Source organism: Rhinolophus ferrumequinum, chromosome X (genome assembly GCF_004115265.2).
Source record: "Rhinolophus ferrumequinum isolate MPI-CBG mRhiFer1 chromosome X, mRhiFer1_v1.p, whole genome shotgun sequence".
NCBI lineage: Eukaryota > Metazoa > Chordata > Mammalia > Chiroptera > Rhinolophidae > Rhinolophus > Rhinolophus ferrumequinum.
This window is the reverse complement of record NC_046284.1, coordinates 38,099,009-38,119,585: the sequence shown is the minus strand read 5'-3', so window position 1 is coordinate 38,119,585 and position 20,577 is coordinate 38,099,009. Positions and strand designations below refer to the sequence as shown.

Genomic DNA, 20,577 nt, shown 5'->3' with positions numbered 1-20,577 from the left:
GCGATTATTCACCCTGATGTCACAGTTTAGGAAACAAGGGCTCAGAGGTCAAGATTGGAAGCCCAGACTCCCAGGCCAAGGTTCTTTCCGTAGCTGGCCCTATCCTCGGCACTCCTGAGGCCCCGCAGTCGGCACGCAGCGGCGACGCAGGCCGGGGCGGGGACGCGAGGCACTGGGGTTGGGCCTCGACGTAGTCGAGGAAGTTCTGTTGGGCCGGCGACGGGACTCGGGAGGGGACAGGAGCGGCGAGACCAGGTGTCGCGCCGCGGAGCCGCGGAACCGCCGCGCCCCGCCCCCGCCCGCGCCCCCGCCCGCGCCCGCGGGCTCGGGTTACCTGCGGCCGGTGGGCGGGGCGGCCCTTCCCGTCTGCGCCGTCCCCCAGCCTCCAGGGCGGCGGAGCCGGGAAGTGGGAGCGGGAGCGAGGGAGGCGGAGACTGGCGAGGCTGCCACCGCCCTCCGGGATCCAAGGCGAGGGGCTGCATGGAGCTGCCGGCGCGGCTCTGCGGGCTGTGGGCGCTGCTGCTCTGCTTCGCCGACGGCGGGGACGCCGCGCCCACGGGTGAGTGCAGCCCTTCGGCCCGGGGCGGCGGCCGAGGGGCTGGCGAGAGCTCCGCGGGGCCGAGAACCGCGGCGGGGGTGGGCGCCGGCGGTTTTCTCTTGATACCCAGCGCTGGGCGACGGCAGCCTCCTGCGCAGGGTTAGAGGTGGGGGACCCTGGAGCGGCGGGGCTTGCCCGGATTCCGGGCGGCGGCGGCGGAGCGCGAGGACGACTCGCTGCCGCACTTCCCTTACGCTGTCGGGAAGAGCCAAGGAGCCCGGCGCCGGGGCGCGGGACCGAAAAATGTCCGCGGCGTCGTCCGGGGGCGGAGGGGCTGGTTGGAATCTTGAATGTCCTGTGTGGACTCTGGGGATGAGGGGCCAGAAGCCAGTGGGGACGGCGACCGATGTCCTGGCGAGCCGGATTCAATGAAGGGGTGGGTGTGAAGGGAACCTCTACAGAGCCTCTTCCTCATAGAGTAAGGACGTGACGGTCACGGCCTCCTCCGGAGTCCAAGAAATCCGTTGGGAAATCCGGAGCAGCATCCAGGCAGATGCCTTTTTATTTTCTTTAACAACCTTTATATTTTGGAATAATTTTCTATTTACAGAAAAACTTGCAAACAAAGTACAGAGAGATCCTGTATACCTTTCACCCTGCGCTGCAACTTTTATTCAACTCGTCAGAGTTTCTGTGAAAAGTTGGGGGTTAATGACTTCCTCACGAACAGCTCCTGGCATGAGTGACCTTGCGGACATTTTGGGCCATGATACTATCTCCAAATTTGATAGTTTTTTTTTATCATATCGACACAAACACCCACAGTTTGCTTACTGCATTTTCACCAGCGTGTTGTGCTTTGAAACCCAAGTTGAATGCTTATTAGGAAACCTTGACGTCCTCTATTGATTCAGTCAACAATACGTATGCAAAGTCTGCTCTGTGCCACGCAGTGTTTAGGGGCTGAGAATGCAGCGGTGAGCAAAACAGATCAAGTCCCCGCCCTGTGGGTAGAGTCACAGAGCGGGGAAAAAGTAAAATATTAAGGTATGTCATATGGCCCGGAGTACTGCAGAGATAAACTAAGAGGGGAGGGGTTTGCCATTGTAACGAGGGTAGAGTGGGAAGGCTCACTGAAAAGGTGACATTTGAGTAGAGACCTGAAGGAGGTTTGAAGTTTGTCAGTCTGTAATTATTCAAGTGTCTGCCTTGTTTAATACTGAGCCAGACTCTGTAGGTTCTCTTAGAACCTGTGCATTTACAGCATCATCCTTGTCTCCAATGTGCCTCTAAGTTTAGTTGAGGAGATTCGATTCCCATAATAATTTGGGGAAACAGGTCCAGAGATGGGAAACGACTTGTCTAGGGTCACCCATCTCATTAGTCTCCTGATTTTCACAGTGCTGCTCCAGCACCCTCCCTCCTATAGATTCCCTCCCACACACACCTGAAACAACAGCTGGCCTTCTAGACAATACTGGCAACCCCCAACTTAATCAATTTTGTCACATGGGTTCATTGGCAACTTGATTACTTAGAATACAGAAACTTTTTTCCCTATTAGAAATATTGATAAAATTGCATTGAGGTATGAGGAAGGAAAAAGGGGGGGGGGCTTGAGTTTTAGTGGTCTGACATTTCCCAGCTGTGGGACTCTGGGCTAGTCATTTCCCCTTCCTTATGCAGCAGTTTTCTCATCTGTGAAAGGAGGGGATGGAGCTCCGTAAGTTCTAAAGGCTCTCTAGCTCTAATCATCTGAAAGTTTATAAAAATGATTAGGTTACCAGCTTAGTTTAGTCTGTTTAGGCTGATAGTCCACATTGTGACATGTCTTAATAACCATCTAGCATTTATGTAGTGTTTATGTGAGGCAGTGTTCTAAATTTTTCACTTGTACTATTTCATTTAATCTTTACACAAAACCTATCTTGTAGGTGCTATTATTAGTTCCATTTTGTACATGAGGAAGCTGAGGCACAGTGGGGCTAAGAGCCTTGCTTAAAGTCTCATAGCTGGTAGAGTGGAGGAGCCAGGCTTCCGACACCAGCAGCCTGATTCCAGAGGCCAGGCCCTTAACCATGGTATTCGTCACCTCTCTGTTTAGAAGTGAGGGGAGTCCTTGGCTGGGAAAGGAGCTGGGCACCTCCCATAGTAGCAGGGCAGGACTGGTTCGAACCCATGAAAGTACGTACAGGCCATTTGTTATGAAGTGAATAATCATAGATTGGAAACTCGCTTTATAATTGCCAGAATGTGTGGTCCAAACAGTAAACACTGTAGGCATTCAGAAGAGTGGAAACCGAGGGCTGGTAGTTTCGTGGAAGAGGTAAAACTTGAGCTAGACCTTCAGAATGGGTGGAATTTGAGTAGGCGGAGGAGAGAAGTTATTCCCTATGTGGGGGCATAGCAGGACAGCGAGGAGGGTGCATTGGCAAAGTCAGTCCAAGGGGAAGAGCCTCATTTGCCCTTGAAGGCCCTGAGGGGGGGCCAGCGCAAGGGAAATGACACTGGAGGAGAAGCCAGCAGGGAAACTGAACTGGTTGAGGGTAATTGCTGGAGTATGATGCTGTCGTGCGGGAGACCCTGCTCACTGTGCCATTTGTCTTGCTGGGTGTCATGCGGGGCCTCTGGTCCCACTCCCCACATAAAAACGCAGGATATGGCTAGTCCAAAAAGAAACACCCACGGAGCCATAGATAGGGGAGTCATACCACTATAGTCTCTCTGGCAGCTGGGCGAGACACGCGCAGTAATAGCCACAGGATCCACAGTCCGCCATTCACTTCTCTGCCTGCCAACCAACCAACCAGTCAACGCAGTCCCACAGTTACATCAGTAGCCAATTAGCTAACTGGTTACAGTTGATGGCCAACCAATCACAGCTGATGGTCATTCACTACCCAAGCCAGCACCTCCCCATGTGAGGCCGAGAGCCTGGAAACTGCTCTCTGGGACTCTGTCCCCACAGATGCTATGCAGGAATTTAGGCTTGAAGGTGTCCACTAGAAAGATGTGTTGTGAATGCCTTCTGGTCAGAACAATGGCTTAATGGCGTCTGCCTGGCTTGTGGGGCCCAGCAAAGCACATTAGTGTGATCGGGATCACGAGAGAGGTATTGCAAGAAAGAATGGACAGAGGTCGATGACTGAGTAGACATAAGGGAAGAAGATGGATGACTCATATGTGATTCCTGTGATTTCCTTAACTTTTCCCAAAATATGCATGCAAAACTATGAGCTAAGCAATATGTCTTATTATGAGAAAGAGCATTGCTCATGTTAATTCCTAATTAGAATAGGATATTGTGCTAGATGATCATACAGACTCACCTGAGGTTTGAAGTTTAGTTTGGGAAGCTACGTGAGTCCCTCTCTCCTTCCCACTTCGCTCTCTGAAGTCAGTGATCAACCTCTAAGACATGGGTGAAATTAGGTAACTAAGGAAAGCGTATCAGGTAGAATAGATATATGTTCTGTCTCAAAGACCATGGGCACATATCACTTCCAAAACAATCATTTAGAATTCTTTTGTCTCTTCAAAAAGAAAGACAGCAGCTAGCTGACATTTATCTAGCACTGCCTGGTGCCAGGCACTGTTCTGAGCATTTTATCTATGTTAACTCATTTAATTCTCATAACAATCATTAGGTTATTGTGATCATCCTCATGTTATAGATGCGTAAACAGGCATAGAGAGGTTAAGTGACTTGCCAGCTAGTGAGTAGCATAGTTAGCATATGAATTCAGGCAGTCTGGCTCCAGAGTCCATGTTCTTAGTCACTACACTATACTGAAATTATCTATCCTACTACATTGAGCAGTTGTCAGAGACTTTTATAAGAAGTACAGTCTCCACTTATTTATGTAGATGTCACAATGTATTATACACGCATACACATGTATTTACATATATTTAAACATCTGGAGATTATATTTAAAGTTTCTGTGTGTATGCGTGTGTATGTGTGTGTGTGTGTGTGTGTGTGTGTGTGTGTGTGTGTTTTAAAGTATAGGAAGTAGAAAAATCTCAAGAGAAATGGAAGGAACCATTAGAAAATGGATGGCAGATAACCACAAGTAGCCTAAAATGCAAAACAATTAGACGATCTGACTAAAGGACACTTTAAAACAGATGGGGGAAACATCAAACCCATTTGGAGATTGGAAATAGGGTAGGTTATTTATTGTTCTATTAAAATACTGAAGTTAAAAAATAGACTAAAAAGGTCTTGTACCTTGAAAATTGGGGTCCAATTTAAGTGAACCATAACTAGATAATATTTTTTATTATCAGGGCTTTAATTTTTGTGTGGGAGTGGGAGGTGGGTGGGAAGATAGTGCCAGGAAGTTTGCTGCAATGTGGTTCTGGAACGTGCAGAATGCGTTAGGTAATCCTAAAGTAGATTGTAGTCTTCAGTAGGAGCAAGTTTTTATTGGAGACTCTATATCTGACCAATGATTTGTCTTCAAAAACATCATTGATAGGGCCAAAACGGAATAGTGGTATACTCCTGTAATCGCTTCATACCCTAACGCCAGCACTGTTGCCAGAGCCATTGGTGCTCCCTGGCACTAGCTGGGTGTGAATGCAGTTGGGATTCCCTGTTTCCACAAGAACTTGGCCTGCTGTGGGCTGTTCCTCCTCACAGTTGGGCCTCTGGTCTACCTTGCAGGAAAGCTAATGGTACTGGAGTCGGGAAAGAGGGAATGAACATTGAGTCAGGGGTCTCTGCAGGCTGCTTTGTAGAAAACTGACTGTTGGGGAAATCCCAACTACGTAGTGCCTGTCCAACTACGTAGTGCCTGTGTGGTTGATATTCTTGGGACACATAGAACTTTTTTGTTCAGTTAAAGAGGAAGGTAATGGTTTAAGTATTGCAGATTATATAGGAGGCCCAGTGTACTCTAAAGCGTTGGCATAGAGTATAAAATATAACTATTGACTAATAAATTAATACAACTGTAGTCCTTAGTAATTAATAATGATTAAGTTTCCCACTTTAGACAATTTGAGGGGGTTGTTTTTTAAATTAGTTTAATAAACTTTATTTTGGAATAATGTTTGATTTACAGAAAAGTTGCAAAGATAGGACAGAGCATTCCTGTACATCCCACACCCAGTGTCTGAGGGGATGGTTTTCATAGTCCTGGCCTCAGAAGAAGTTCTCAGGAAAGACTGAAATGATGTTTTCTCCCCCCACCCGCCACCAATGTATTTCCCTGTATTTGGAAGAAGCAGTGAAACTCCTTTCTCTGATATTCAGAGCTGCGTCCAAAATAATAGTCAGTAAATATTTGGTGGAGACAGTGGTGGGTTTTCTCCAGATGAATTATTTTTAAGACACTGGTTCAAAGTTTCTCCTCTTTTCCTCCCTCTTCAGATGAGTCAAAGCTACAGTTCCAGCTGTTTAGTGTCACACCTCAGCGGAGCAGCAAGGGCTGTTCAATTTCTTTCTCAGTGCTTCTAGGGAAAACTTATAAAAACAATTACCAGGTTAAGTTGGCAAGGATGATTAAAGATGAGCTGCTTAAGTTCACTGGCAGAACTGCTGAGAGGGAAGTGTCTGTTGAGGGAGATGTGGATTCCAAGTGTAGGGGACCCCAAATTCCTGCAGAACGAAAACTTAAAAATTTGGGAATATACTCTTCTCTGTGTTCACAGTATAGCAAGTAGTTACGAATGTGGAGCCTTGGAGCCACACTGTTTGGGTTTGCATCCCAGCTCTGCCATTTACCAGTCTTGGGATATGGGACAAGTGACGCAAAGTCCCTGTACCTCAGTTGCCTCATACTTAAGGTTGTTGTGAGGATTCAGTGGTTGAATATGTGGAGAGTACTTAGAATCGTGCCTGGATCATTGAATGTTAGATATTTCTACTCTGTTTTCTTGTTCTTGGCCTCTAGGACTTGGAGGAATGGATTAAATGAACCACTAAAAACACTGGCTGATGTTGATATATTTATTTCTTGTGCTTGATTTGAACAGAAACTCAGCCACCAGTGACGAATTTGAGTGTTTCTGTTGAAAACCTCTGCACGGTAATATGGACATGGAATCCTCCAGAGGGAGCCAGCCCGAATTGTAGTCTATGGTATTTTAGTCATTTTGGCAACAAGCAGGATAAGGTAAGTTTTCTGGAACATATCTCATTGATGAGATAAAGGGAACACGATGAATTAGAGCCAAGAATAAGCCAAATTCTAATCTTACTTAAAAATGGGAATTTTATCTTGGGTTGTGTTCAAATTTTAACTGGCAAAATTGCAGAAACAACTGTTGACAAAATTGAACATTTGAGGGTATTTGCTAATTATTTGAAAATCAAATGCAGTTGAGATCCTCTGATAGGAAATGCTAGATATCTTTATCTATTAGGCACTCAGTAAATAATTATGTTAAAATTGGTCCCTGTGTTCCTGCCTGTAGCCTTGTATCTATACAACACTTCTAATTTCTCAGGGGTTTTTCACATTCACCATCTTGCTAATTACATGCACTGATAGGTATGCAAGAACTAGTGATGCAAAGCAAATGGCCATATGGAAAGTGAAAAAAAAAAAAAGATGTCAATGGCAGGTGGGGTTGACTAGACTAGGTTTCCTGATGCCTGAGGAAAAATGAGGGGAACTTTCACCCTATCCAGTCAGATGTAGTTGATCGATTTATGTGAATTTTTGTTAACAAGATTGGATAATTTTGGGTTCTTTATGATAATCTTATTCAACAGAATTTTCTCTTGGACCTTACTAGTTTGTAGCCCCTTCTAATTGATGGGTTCTTCAAAACATCAGATCATCTGTTCAAATCTGTTTTATATCTTTATACTTTCTTTCAGTGGGGGTGTGTGGCGGGGAGGTGGGAGATGTTTGGGGTTGACTTTGTCCAGGATTTTGTGGAGGCCGAATGAGAAGTTGTTATTAGTGACTACTTTGGAGTAGGGAATTGTGAAATCGCCATATTCAAGTAGCTTGGTGGCAGAAAGTCAGGAGAACTAGGTTCTTGGTAGCTAGTGCACCACTCAGCTAGCTCAGTGGCCTGTGGTAAATTACTTAATTGAAAAGACCTCTCTGAGCCTCAGTGTCCTTGTGTGTAAAGTGTGGCTCTACTCACTTCCCTGGCTTGCTGGGATATGGAAACTAATGTATGCGAAGGCTTAATAAAGTGAGGATGGAACAGGCTTTTTCTCTTGTGGGAAATTTGCTAATCTGCCTTTCTGCCCTTTTCTTGCTGAGGTGTTAATTAAAGTGTAGGTGTTAATGGATAAAGAATTGAGACTAGTCAAAGTATTTGTATTTTAAAAGAGGTCCTCTAAATGCAGAAGCCTGCAGTATTTCTAGCAGGGAAAACTTGAGTAGTTGAGTTCCCCTTTTCACTATGTTGGCTTCCTCTTCTTCCTAAGGAGGGGTCTTAGGCATTTGGAGTCAGTAGCAGCTTTTGGTAGTTCAGTCTTGAGAAATTCCGAGAAAGACCCTTAAGTGTCCACTAAGTATCTAATCCAAACTTGATGAGAGGTCACCTTTTTTCTAACAGTCACCTTTTTTCATTAGCCTGTCAACCATGCTCAAGGATCAGTCAGGTAGACATGCTGATATTCTAGCCTATAAATGGGTCTAATTCCTCAGTATACTTACAGAAATTTAGACTTAAAAGTAAATTTAGGAGGCAGTGGAATCAGATAGAATTGGATTTGAAATTTTGTCTCTTCCCCTTTCAAGCTGTGTGATCTTGGGCAAGTCACTTAACCTCTCTGAGTCTCCATTTCCTTGTTTGTAAAAGTCCAGGGGGTGGGGGTGGGATGAGCTAATAATAGTACAGAGGACCCTTGAACAACTCAAGTTCTAACCACACAGGTTCACTTATACATGAATGTTTTTCAATAAATACAGTAGGTTCTTGATATGTGCCGGTTTTTGTATCCGCGGATTCAACCAATCACTGATCAAAAATAGTATTTTTATATTCCCGACCGCGGTTTCGCAACTGTGAATTGAAAATATTGTTTTGGATTGAAAATGCTGTTTTCGATCAGTGGTTGGTTGAATCTGCGTATTCAAAGGGTCAACTGTAGATCAAAGTTATATGAGTATTTTCTACTGTGTTGGGGGAGAGTGGGTGCCCCAACCCCCTTGTTGTTCAAGGGCCAACTGTACCTACTTCACATGAAGAGCATGTGTATTAAAAGGAGATGATGTTTATGATGCACCTGGCACAGAATTAGTGTTCAATAGTTGTTAGCTTTTATTATTACTATTGTTAGGTTGAACCATAAGCAATTGTCACTTTTATAGGTCATATTCTATGGTGCAACCTAATGTCATTTAATCTTGTTCCCTCCATTTTGCCTCTGAAGAGACCAGATGGAGAACATAAAGGGTGACCTCTGCTTAAAGTCATTTATTCCAGCCATTTGACAGCATTGGTGACTATCAGTCCCTCCGTTGTGATAAATTATTCCTTCCAATCAGTGCTGGGGGGAGATTTCCTGTCTGGACCTTTTGATTACAATCTTGAGGCTAAGAATGAATGGCAGGAGTGACTTTCCTTTTTTCATTTTGTTCTTTGGACACAGCATTAACATCATCAGACAACTGGGGTGCATATATCCTTTGAAGCATATTGAAGCAGTGGCATTATGATAGTTTGTAAATGTTAAGGGGCTTATGCGAATGTCTAAAGGTCCCAAGTTGCTAAGTGAGATAAACCTTTGAGGTCATTTTCAATCTTCAGATTGGAAGACCATTAAAATGAGTCAAGGATTCATAGATGATTTAAAAAAAAATTATCTTAAGTGGTTGCCCTCCACCACTGTTTAAGCAATCTCTAATAGTTTCCCAGTCTGGCAAGTAGAAGAAGGATCTGGCATTAGATTTTAGATAGCTTTCATCACCAAGAGATAGGCAGGTCTCACCAGGTGAGTAAGTTAAAAGGCATCCAGAGAGGCAGAGCTGAAGCTGACACCCCTTTTCTTCTGAGAAAGAAATCTGTAATTGGGAGGAGTTTGATCCAGCCAAATGAACATTGTTCCTGAGGGGTAGGGGTCAGTTCAGGACTCTGGCCTTGGTTTTTGGTAAATATTCAAAGGAGGCCTGATTCACTGAGATGTGGAACAATACCATACAGCAGCTAGCTACCAGTGGAATGAGTCACCGTAGCCAAAAGTCACATGGGAGCCATCACACATACCTCATCAAGATCTGCTGGGAGGGCTTTAGCTCCTCGCCTGATAGAGAGAGATGCACTTTACTTGGCAGTCGTTGACAATTCGGGTTCCTATTTTATTCATGCCAATTTAACATTATTTACTTTGAGCTTTGAAGAAGATTGAAAAAAAAATATTTCTATTCCCCTACTGTCTCTTTTCCAAGTAATTTTATTATTCATATGCCCAAAACATAAGGTTCAAATTAAGGTACTAAAGTAATTTTTCAATTAAAACAATTCCATATAATAAACATATTTGTATAATAAAACTCAGCCCTCTCACTGGAACAACATCTAATATAATAAGAGAACTGGTATTTTTCCATGATGATTCTAATTTATGGCATTTGACTGTATATTTTTCCCCTGGTGTCCTCAAAAGTCAAATGCAGCTTCCAAACAAGAATTATCAAGGATCCTTAGGTCAGGGTGGCTCCTTCAGGGGTATTCAACAGGTCCTCAAATAACGACATTTCTTTCAATGTTTTGTTGTAACGTTGATGAGATGCCATAGGAACTTAACTCTTGTTTACATCAACTCGCCTGTGGTGCAGTTGGTTTCCTTATATGTCGTTTCACTTAAAGTCACAGAACCTACTAACAACGTTAAGTGAGGATTTACTGTGTAGGACTTGTGCTTAATAAAATTATGAGGTTGGTGAAATTTGCATTTGGAGCTTTCCTGCCACCATTACTATGATTCTGGTCTTCAGCTTCACAGGCTGAGAAACCTCATTTGCTCAGCACACATTCACCTCTCAAGGGCCACTTTCTTACTTTGCCATGAAAATTATAAAGGCAAAACATTCTAGAAAGCCCTCTGTCAGCAAAACTGGTGCGTTCCATCCCTGTAAGCAGCAACTGTATGGAAAGCCAAATGATAAGTAGGTTTCTTAGCAAGGAATCAGGAATTAGGTGTGAAAATGTACTTGGCTAAGAATAGCTGGAGGCCCCATTCCGGGTAGGCGTAGCTTTGCAGGTGGGACAGAAATACCCAATGTTCATGGAGTCTTGTCTCCTGGCCAGAATTTTGCTCACAGACATTTCTTTTTCTTTTCCTGCAGGGCTAACCAAATAACTCCCTTTTCAGAGTGCTGTCTTGCCTGGGTCTAAGAGCTGTTCCGTATCTATAAAGTGATTTTTTTCATGTCTTTGCTATGGTTCATGAATTCATGAATTCTTGAATTCATGAATTCTTGGCTAGCTACCTCTCAGAGAGCATCCTATGTCCTGGTTTTGGGAGTTGCCTTCATGTTCAGCTGGCAGCAGGCATGTAAAATGGCAGAGTATCCCCTTAGCGTCGTAGAGATAGCTATGACAAATTTTCCCCTTCATGTCCATCAGCACGTATATAAAAGGAAATGCTGTCTCCATCTTGAGTCAGAAACTATTGCAAAACAGGAAACTCCTTGGAGCTCTGATTAAAAGCAGCTCCATTCTTAATTCCAACTCTGTCACCATGGGAAATGTTAATTTCCTGAAGAGCCCTTTAATCTCATTATTCTAAATCATAATAACCAGATTTATGATTTATGTCTGTGTGCTGTCTATGAGTTGGCTTTCTGTTGTGGTTCCACAAAGCTGATCTACTTTTCAGAATAAGAGTGTGGTATACTCAGTGCACATAGTGATCCTTAAAATTTATATGTAGACGTGAGGTAGTCAAAATGGTCAAACAGTACAGAAAGATGCTTAATGAAAAGTCTCTCTTTGGCCCGCAGGTCCCCCTTCTTTACTTTCTTTCCTCAGAGGTAACTAGGATCACTAGATTCTTAAAGCAGTCCCATTTACCTTGATCTTGATGGCATACTGTGTCTGCTTGTAATTGAATTTTAAGAATCTTACTGTGTTTCCTTTAGAATGGCTTTTAGACAGTTGAATGTTTTAGTATGGTAGGCTTATAGGTAAAGGTCATGATGTTTCTACATTTAAAATGTGGGAAATTGTCTTTTATCTATACCGGGTTTTCTCAGTGGTAGCACCATTAACATTTGGCACGGGATAATTCTTGTTGTAGGGGGAAAGGGAGGTTGTCCTGTGCATTGTAGGATGTTTAGCAGCATCCTTGGCCTCTACCCATTAAATGCCAGTAGCAGCTCCCTTCAAGTTATGGCAACCAAAAATGTTCTTAGACATTACTAAATGTCCCCTGGGGAGCAGGGGAGCAAAATCACCCCAGGTTGAGATGACTTATTTATATCATTGGATAACTTTCCTTTTTTTTTTTTTGGTCTTATAACACCTCGACATGCTAATGTTTTATTATGTAGGTGTATTTCTGTATGTTTGCTACAGCAATGCCTATTTTTATTTCTAAACTTTAGAAAATTGCTCCAGAAACTCATCGTTCGAAAGAAGTGCCCTTGAATGAGAGGGTTTGTTTGCAAGTGGGGTCCCAATGTAGCACCAATGAAAGTGACAATCCTAGCATTTTGGTGGAAAAGTGCATCTCACCCCCTGAAGGTAATAACTGAAAGCAGTTTCTTTTGGTATTTAGAGAATAAATCCAAATTATCCGTGTGCTTATGTTCGTTGTTAATTTCATTTTCAAACATTTGCTGAGTCTAATAAGTTTCCAGCACTTCACTAGGTGGTAGCAACACAGTGATCAATATGAGGTCATCCCTGCCTTTGAAGTGTTCACAGACACCTTGAATACCAATGTCCTGACTCATTTTATGAGGAAGAAGGGAACTGAATGAGTTGTTGTAGGTCTTCAGAGTCCAGGTCCAGTGCCTCAGAAAACCCCAAAATATGTACCATCTTCCTCATTATATAGAGAGATTAGTTTGATATACAGGATTATTTGGGGAAAGATGTATAAAAAGGAAAATGGGCATGGTGGCCTGGTTCCAATTCAAGACTACCCCTAGGAAAAGCTGTCAAGTAGTCAGGTTGATCATTGTGCACCAGCTGCCTTCCCACCCATTATCCAGTGTCCTTTGGCTTTTATGTTACATGCAGGGAGTAGCATATAGTGATTAAGAGCAGGGCTACCAGGACCCAGATGTTCACATTTAAATCTCAGCTCGGCCAGCTTCTAGTTGTATGACCCTAGGCAGATCACTTAGCTCCTCCTCCCTTCAGTTTCCTCTTCTGTAAAATGGGGATGATGATAGTACCTGCCTCCCAGGACTGTTGAAAGGATTACATGTCAGTATAAGTGAGGAGCTTAGAATAGCGCCTGGCAAAGAGAAAGTGCTCTATACATATTATCTATTAATATCATGTTGCCCCTTGATTGTGCAGGGCCTCTTCTCTAACCTCCAAACCTTAGCACTACATGGCTTGTTCTATAGACCATTCTGTCTACTTGCCTTGTACTAATCAAAAGTATATGAAGTAGTATTTGTAAAATTGTAAAATTCAGTACTGCTAGGAGGCTGGGAGCATGGTTTAAAACAACTTACCTCCCCTGTTCTCATTAGTTTAGGAGTTTGATAAATAATAAAAGAAACCTAAATTGTATTATGATAGTAAAATGGTTGATGATGACTCGGTATAGTACCACTTCAAGGATTCTTAGGGATAACATGTTTGCATCTTAAACAGAGGCATTTAATTTAGAGACGTGATGCCTTAACTCAAAAAGCTTTATAAAGGTAGAGATTTTAGATCATAAAGATTTTAGGGCTCCTAAAGTCATAACACATAATAGGCAACTACTAAGAGTCACATTCATTTAGGAATCCTGTAGTCATTTCCTGTGATTGAAATATATTTGATCTTTAAACTCCCTCTCCAGTTAGGGATATAAGAGTTGGGATCCCTTTATGACAATAAAAATGTTTTCTTAGTATCAGGAGTTAAGAGAGAAAGTTGTGAACATTTTAGATTTGGGTAAAGCAGCATGAAACACCCTCACCATTCCCATGCCCCAGAGTGATTGGCTAGTTTCCTTTACAAGGAGAAAAGCGTCCTAAACTCTTGGCTGCATATTCTAGGTGATCCTGAGTCGGCTGTGACTGAGCTACAATGCATTTGGCACAACCTGAGCTACATGAATTGTACTTGGCTCCCTGGAAGGAACACAAGACCTGACACTAATTATACTCTCTACTACTGGTGAGTATGGACAGGAGACTTACAGGGGAAGAAGCACTGATTGTGATGATGTTGGGAACCTTTGGATCTAGCATAGTTTGTTTTTTTAAAAAGACAAAAGCCTATTTTTGGCACCCCCAAGAAGATGGGCAGTTTGCTTCAGTGGAAAATGCATCTGCTTTTGGTGTCTACTTTTAGGAAAATAATAATTATAGGTCCACAGGATACTGCAAACAAACGTACAGGGAGATCTCAAGTACCCTTCACCCAGCTTCTCCCAATGGTAACGATATCAAACCAGAAAATTGGCATTGGTACAATCCACCAAACTTACTCAACTTTTACCAGGTTATATGCACTCATTTGTGTGTGTGTGTTTCTATGCAATTTTATTACATGTGTAGATACAGAATAGTTCTATTACCTCAAGTTGCCCTTTTATAGCCATACCTACCTCCCTCTGCATTCCCCCCTACCCACATTCTCTTCCCCAAGTCTCTAACCTCTGGCAACCTCAAATGTGTTCTCCATCTCCATAATTTTGTCATTTCAAGACTTCTACTGAAATGAAGTCATACAGCATATAACTATTTGAGGCTAAAGTTGTTTTGCTTTTTTTTTTTTAACTGCATGATACCCTTGAGATCCATCTAAGTTGTTGTATATATCAACAGTTTACTCCTTTTTATTGTTGGGTAGTATTCCATGACATGGATGTACTACTTTGTTTAACCATTCATTTATTGAAGGATATCTCGATTTCCTATTTTTTGCTATTATGAATGGAGCTGATGTAAATATTCGCATTCAGGTTTTTATGTAAACATAATTTTTCATTTCTCTGGAATAATGCCTAAGACTGCAGTTGCTGGATCATATGCTAATTGCATATTTAGTTTTATGACAAACTGTTGTCCAGTGTGGCTATACCATTTTACATCCCCACCAGCTATGTATGAGTCACTGGTGCCTACCTTAAAAAAGGAAAATTATTGTCATGTCCAGGGTTAAAAAGTAATTTAGCTCCCCACAAAATAACTTATATGTGCCATTTTTGACTATAACTGCAAAATTTGTTAAATTTCTAACTTAATCTTTAATCATTCCCTTTCCTTTAGAGCCTAGAATTATTAGCAACAGAACAAGGAAGAAAGGACCAGGTTAATCAATTCAATAAAAATTTAATTAGCACATATTGTGGGTAAACCACTCAATAGGCAGCTGAGATAAGAAACATGTCTCTTTGCTCCTAAAGCTTAAAATGTAGAGGGGGAGACAGTGCCCAACACAATTACTTATATATATAAAAGGACAAATGTGTGATGAAGGCAGTGGCAGAGGTCTAGACAAACTCTCGTGAGGTATAGAAAAACTCTTGTGAGTAGCTAGTGTGGAGCTTGGGGTAGTAGCAAGGGGAGGTTTTGATGAAAGGGTGAGCAGCATAGATGGAGGGTTTCTAAGAGGCTGGCGTTTGAGGAGGAGCATTCCGAGGAATGGGGATATTTAGTCAGTGTGATGTCAGGGTGGGAAATCTAGTGTTGGCAATCTGCTCTCCACAGAGCCTTGTCCTCCTTTCTGTCATTCTTTCAAACCACTTCTGAGAGAATGGAGTGTGAAAGACCGTGTCCAGGACTAGTGAAGCTATAAGATAAACATGGATTTTCATCCTGGAGTGTCCATTTTGCCCAATGACTTGAAAAATATTTTTGGCATATTAAAGCACTCATGGCTACATCATGAATTGTATGCAAAAGTTAGGGTTCTGCTCAAGATGGCAGAGTAGGTAAATGCTGTACTTGCCTCTTGTCATGACCACATCAAACTTTCAACTAAACTATAAAACACCCTTTATTGAGAATCACCTGAAGTCTACCTGAACCGAATTCCTACAACTAAGGACATACAGAAGAATCCATGTGGAGACTGGTAGGAGTGGCGGAGACACAGAACAGACTGGTGCCACACACATATGTGGTGATTAAAAATTAGGAGCGAGGTGTCCCAGCCCCACATCAGACTCCCCAGCCCATGGCTCCAGTGCTGGGAAGAGAAGTCCCCATAACTTCTGGCTGTGAAAACCAGCAGAGATTGGGGCTGAGTAAGATGGAGGATGGCTGCACTCCCAGGAGCTCCTCTTAAAGGGCCTGCACATGAATTTACTCAATGACATACTCACTTGCTCAGAGCTCCAGCACTGGGGCAGCAGCTCAAAGGATGCCAGGGACACATGGGGACAAACTGAATTGTCTAGCTTCAGGACGAGGGCTGGAAGGACAGCTTTTTCCCAGACAGAAGTGATGGCAGAAGCCATTATACCTTTGTTGAGCCCTCCCTGCCACCCAGAGTGCAGAGTCTACATCAGCCTAGCTGACACCATTTGCCCCACCCTGGTACCCCATCCCACCCAACTTGCGGACCCACCCAAGCCACTTGTAGTGGCTTTTCCATACAAATGGCCTGTCTTGGCTCATGCTTCAGACTTTCTTAAAACGTCTGAAAGATTCACAAACCGCAAACAAGCAGCATCTGGCCTCAGCATGCCCTGTACCTCTTGCTAAGCAGCCCCACGCCTAGCACTAGTGGCAGTTGGTCTCGGTTTGCATTAAGCTTCTTCCAAGTACCACCAAGCCCAGCACAAGTGGCGACCATTGGCAGATCACACTGTAGCTCATACCAAGTGACCCAGAGCAAGGCACAGGCAGCAGCTGACCTTGGCGAGCAGTAGAGCCCCTCACAAGAGGCCCCAGGACCAACACACCTGGTGGCCCGCTTCAGATCACACCAGAGCACCACCCAACCACCTCCACAAATGACACACCCAAAGGGCAGACTTGGCAGGTACCAGAGCCCCAGTAAAGTGAACCATGCTCTGTAGAGTTAGCCCCTGCACAACAGCTCCTCCTCTGTAGTCACAGCCAGTCCTCACAACCAATCAGATGAGGGTCAATCCCTCCCATTGATGTGCAAACAGCAACCAAGGCTCAACTACAATGGGAAGGCATACACATCCCATAAAAGGGACACACCTGGAGCACCCAGCTTAGGTGACTGGGGAGACTGCACTACTAGGTCCATAGTTCACCTGCTACATAAGACCACTGTACTAAGAACAGGAGACATAGTAGCCCTACCTAATACATAGAAACAAACACAGGGAGGCAGCCAAAATGGGAGACAAAGAAACATGTCCCAAATGAAGGAACAGAACAAAGCTCCAGAAAAAGAACTAAACAAAATGAAGACAAGCAATCTACCAGATGCAGAGTTCAAAATACAGGTTATAAAGATGCTCAGTGATCTCAGGGAGAACTTCAACAAAGAGATAGAAGATGTAAAAAGGAACCAATCAGAAATCAAGAATACAATAACTGAAACGAAGAATACATTAGAGGGAATCAATAGTAGATTAGATGAAGCAGAGGATCGAATCAGCAATTTAGAAGATAAGGTAGCAGAAAACACCCAATCAGAACAGCAAAAAGAAACAAAAAAGAATCCAAAAAAGGATAGTTTAAGAGGCCTCTGGGACAACGTCAAGTGTACCAACACTTGCATTATAGGGGTACCAGAAGGAGAAGAGATACAGCAAGGAATTGAAAACCTATTTGAAAAAATAATGATGGAAAACTACCCTAACCTGGTGAAGGAAATAGACGTACAAGCCCAGGAAACGAACAGAGTCCCAAACAAGATGAAACCAAAGAAGCCAAGATACATCCTAATCAAAAGGTTAAAGACAAAGAGATTCTTAAAAGTAGCAAGAGAAAAGCAGTTAGTTACCTACAAGGGATCCCCCATAAGACTGTCAGCTGATTTCTCAACAGAAACTTTGCAGACCAGAAGACACTGGCACAAAATATTCAAAGTGATGAAAAGCAAGACCTACAACCAAGATTACTCTACCCAGGAAAACCTATCATTTCGAGTCTAAGGAGTTTTCCAGACAAGGAAAAGGTAAAGGAGTTCATTATAACCAAACCAGTATTACAAGAAATGTTAAAGAGACTTCTTTAAGAAGAGGAAGAAAAAAAGATAAAAAATATGAATAATAAAATGGCAATAACTACATATCAATAATTACTTTAAATGTAAATGGATAAATGTTCCAATCAAAAGACATAGGGTGGCTGAATGGATAAGAAAACAAGACCCTTACATATGCTGCCTACAAGAGACTCACTTCAGATCAAAAGATACACACAGACTGAAAGTAAAGGGATGGAAAAAGATACTCCCTGAAAATGGAAAAAACAAAACAAAACAAAAACTGGGGCAGCACTTGTACCGACAAAATGAACTTTAAAACAAAGGCTATAGCAAGAGACAAAGAAGGACCCAGTAATCCCACTTCTGGGTATTTATGCAAAGAAACCCAAAGCACTACTTTGAAGGGACATGTGCATTGTATTTTCATTGCAGCATTATTATAATAGCCAAGATATGGAGGCAACCTGGGTGTCCACAAATGGATGAATGGATGAAGAAGAGGTGGTACATATATGCAATGGAATAGTACTACGTCATAAAGAATGAAATCTGTCATTTGCAAGAACATGGATGGACCTAGAGGGTACTGGACTGAGTGGAGTAAGTCAGAGAAAGACAAATGCCATATAATTTCACTTATATGTGGAATCTAAAGAACAAAGTAAATGAACAAACAAAATAGAGAACATTTTGATGGTTGCCAGATTGGAGGGGGGGTTGTGGGATGGGTGGTAAAGGGGGAAAGGATTAAGTACAAATTGGTAGTTAAAACATAGTCATGGGCATGCAATGTAAAGCATTAGGGAATATAGTCAATAATATGGTAATGAGTATGTGTGGTGTCAGATGGGTACTAGATTTATCGGGGTGATCACCTTGCAAGTCATATAAATGTTTAATCACTATATTTTGCACCTGAAACGAATAGAATATTGTATGTCAACTGTAATTGAAAAATAAAAAATTATTTTTAAAAAATGCAAAAATCACATGAATTTTTGAAGGAAAACCTCCAGAGTTACCTGGGGGTTTGCATTCACTCTCCTTCCCTGTTCCACAGGGTATTTCTGGCAAAGTTGAGAAGCCTTGCAGGTGAAGCCAGGTGGCATTGAGATTGTGTGGTTGAGTCTGGAGGGGTTTTTCTGATATGAAGAATTGTCCTTTGAGGTTTTGTAGTTTCACTGCCCACTTGTGTTACCTGTTGTTTCATCTGTCCTTAAAACCCTTCAGTGTCCAAATCTTCAGTATGACAGACAAAGCCCTTTATGACCTGGCTTCTGTCAGTCTCTAGCCTCAGTCTCATCTCTCTCCGTGCACCCCACCCTTCTTACACCTTACTGTCCAGCCCACACTGCTTTCAGTTCCTCAGTCTGACTCTTCAAACACTCAAACAGAATAATGGAATTCAAACTGAACAGTGGAAGCATTTGTGTCCCTTTGCGGCCTATGTCTTGCCCTCTCACCTGGATGCCTCTTATTTGTCCTTATCTTAGCTCAGATATCACTTCCTCTCCAGAAAGCCTTCCTTGACCTCTCAAGTTTAGATATGTGCCCCCATCATCATCGTGTCCCATGGTACCGTGCACTTTCCCGTGACTTAGTACTCAGCACATTGTGTTGTCATTTCCTGTTTGCTTAGTGGTAGCCTCCCCAGACTGTGGTCTCCCTTGAGAACAGGGTCTGTGTCTTGTTTTCCCCAGTGTCTGACACGTGGTGGGTGCTCCATAAATAAATCTTGAATGTTTGGTAAGATCCAAAGCTAGAGAACATTTGGGACTGGGGTGAGGACTGAGGAGGGATAAACAACTCAGGAGAATTATACTTCAGAAATAAAAAGAGAGGAGGATTGGGTTGATCTGACTCCCCAAAGAATTGTTAGTGAAGGGGCCAGAAAAGCCTTAAAAGGAGTAGCTTGGCTCTGATGATGTTGCAGTGAACTCTGGAGAGAGCTGTTACTACAGGCTTTGAAGGGGTTCTTAAAATTGGTAACATCCCTGTGTTTGTTATGCTGCTAACTCCTCTTGCTTTCCCTGGAGTTGTTACTGGTAAAATCACAGGCAAAGCCTTTAAAGAGTCTGTGTCTATAGAGGGGGCAGGGAAAGGAAGGGAAGAAATCTTAAAACTGTGTCTTATTCCATGGCCAATTGTGTGGGATAGGAATCGGGGTGACAATAGCGGTAGATGGTGGCCTAGTCATTGGAGTTCTTGTAACACAAAAATGGGGAAGTGTGTTCGCGCATATATTAGCACAATCCAAGTCTTAGAGCAAAGTGCAAAATGATCACCCTCCTGGGTGAATAAATTACAAAACACTGGACCAACCAATTCAAAACAGCATTCTTCTTCCTCTGGGTTGAAGTATTCCTCTTGCTCTGGGCTGATGCAGTGTCTTGCCAAAGCTGACAGCAGAAGGTGCTTGGGCTGCCTTTCAGCCCTCAGTTGACACCATTGTGCAAGGCACAGTCTACCATTACTGGAGGTGGTTCTAGAAGCCATCCCAAGAGAGGGGCAGTTCGCTGGCACCCTCGGGGGCAGGGATCGTATTTCTTGTCATATATATTCCCGGAGTTGGTCATCAGCGCGGGCTCTTGCTGTAGTGTAGACTTGTGCTGTCCAATACAGGAGCCACTAGCCACATGTGACTATTTACATTTGAATTTAAATTAAAGCAAATTAAAGCTTCAGTTGCTCAGTCTTATTAGCCTATTTTGCAGATGGCTGGTGGCTCCTGTGTTAGCACAGATACCGAACACTTCCATAATCCCAGAAAATTCTGTTGGACAGTGTAATATAGATTCTATATCTTC

The 20,577-nt window shown here is 42.9% G+C and overlaps 1 protein-coding gene across 1 annotated transcript in view; it reads left to right on the top strand.

Annotated features, from left to right (window-relative positions):
* Nucleotides 1–233: 233 nt before the first annotated feature.
* IL13RA1 (interleukin 13 receptor subunit alpha 1) overlaps nt 234–20,577 on the top strand; it is a 58,358-nt gene continuing 38,014 nt past the window's right edge. The window contains exons 1-4 of the mRNA XM_033113950.1: nt 234–559; nt 6,524–6,663; nt 12,064–12,202; nt 13,684–13,804. Coding sequence (XP_032969841.1) covers nt 481–559; nt 6,524–6,663; nt 12,064–12,202; nt 13,684–13,804 — 479 coding nt within the window. The 5' untranslated portion in view covers nt 234–480. The remainder of the gene's footprint in view (nt 560–6,523; nt 6,664–12,063; nt 12,203–13,683; nt 13,805–20,577) is intronic.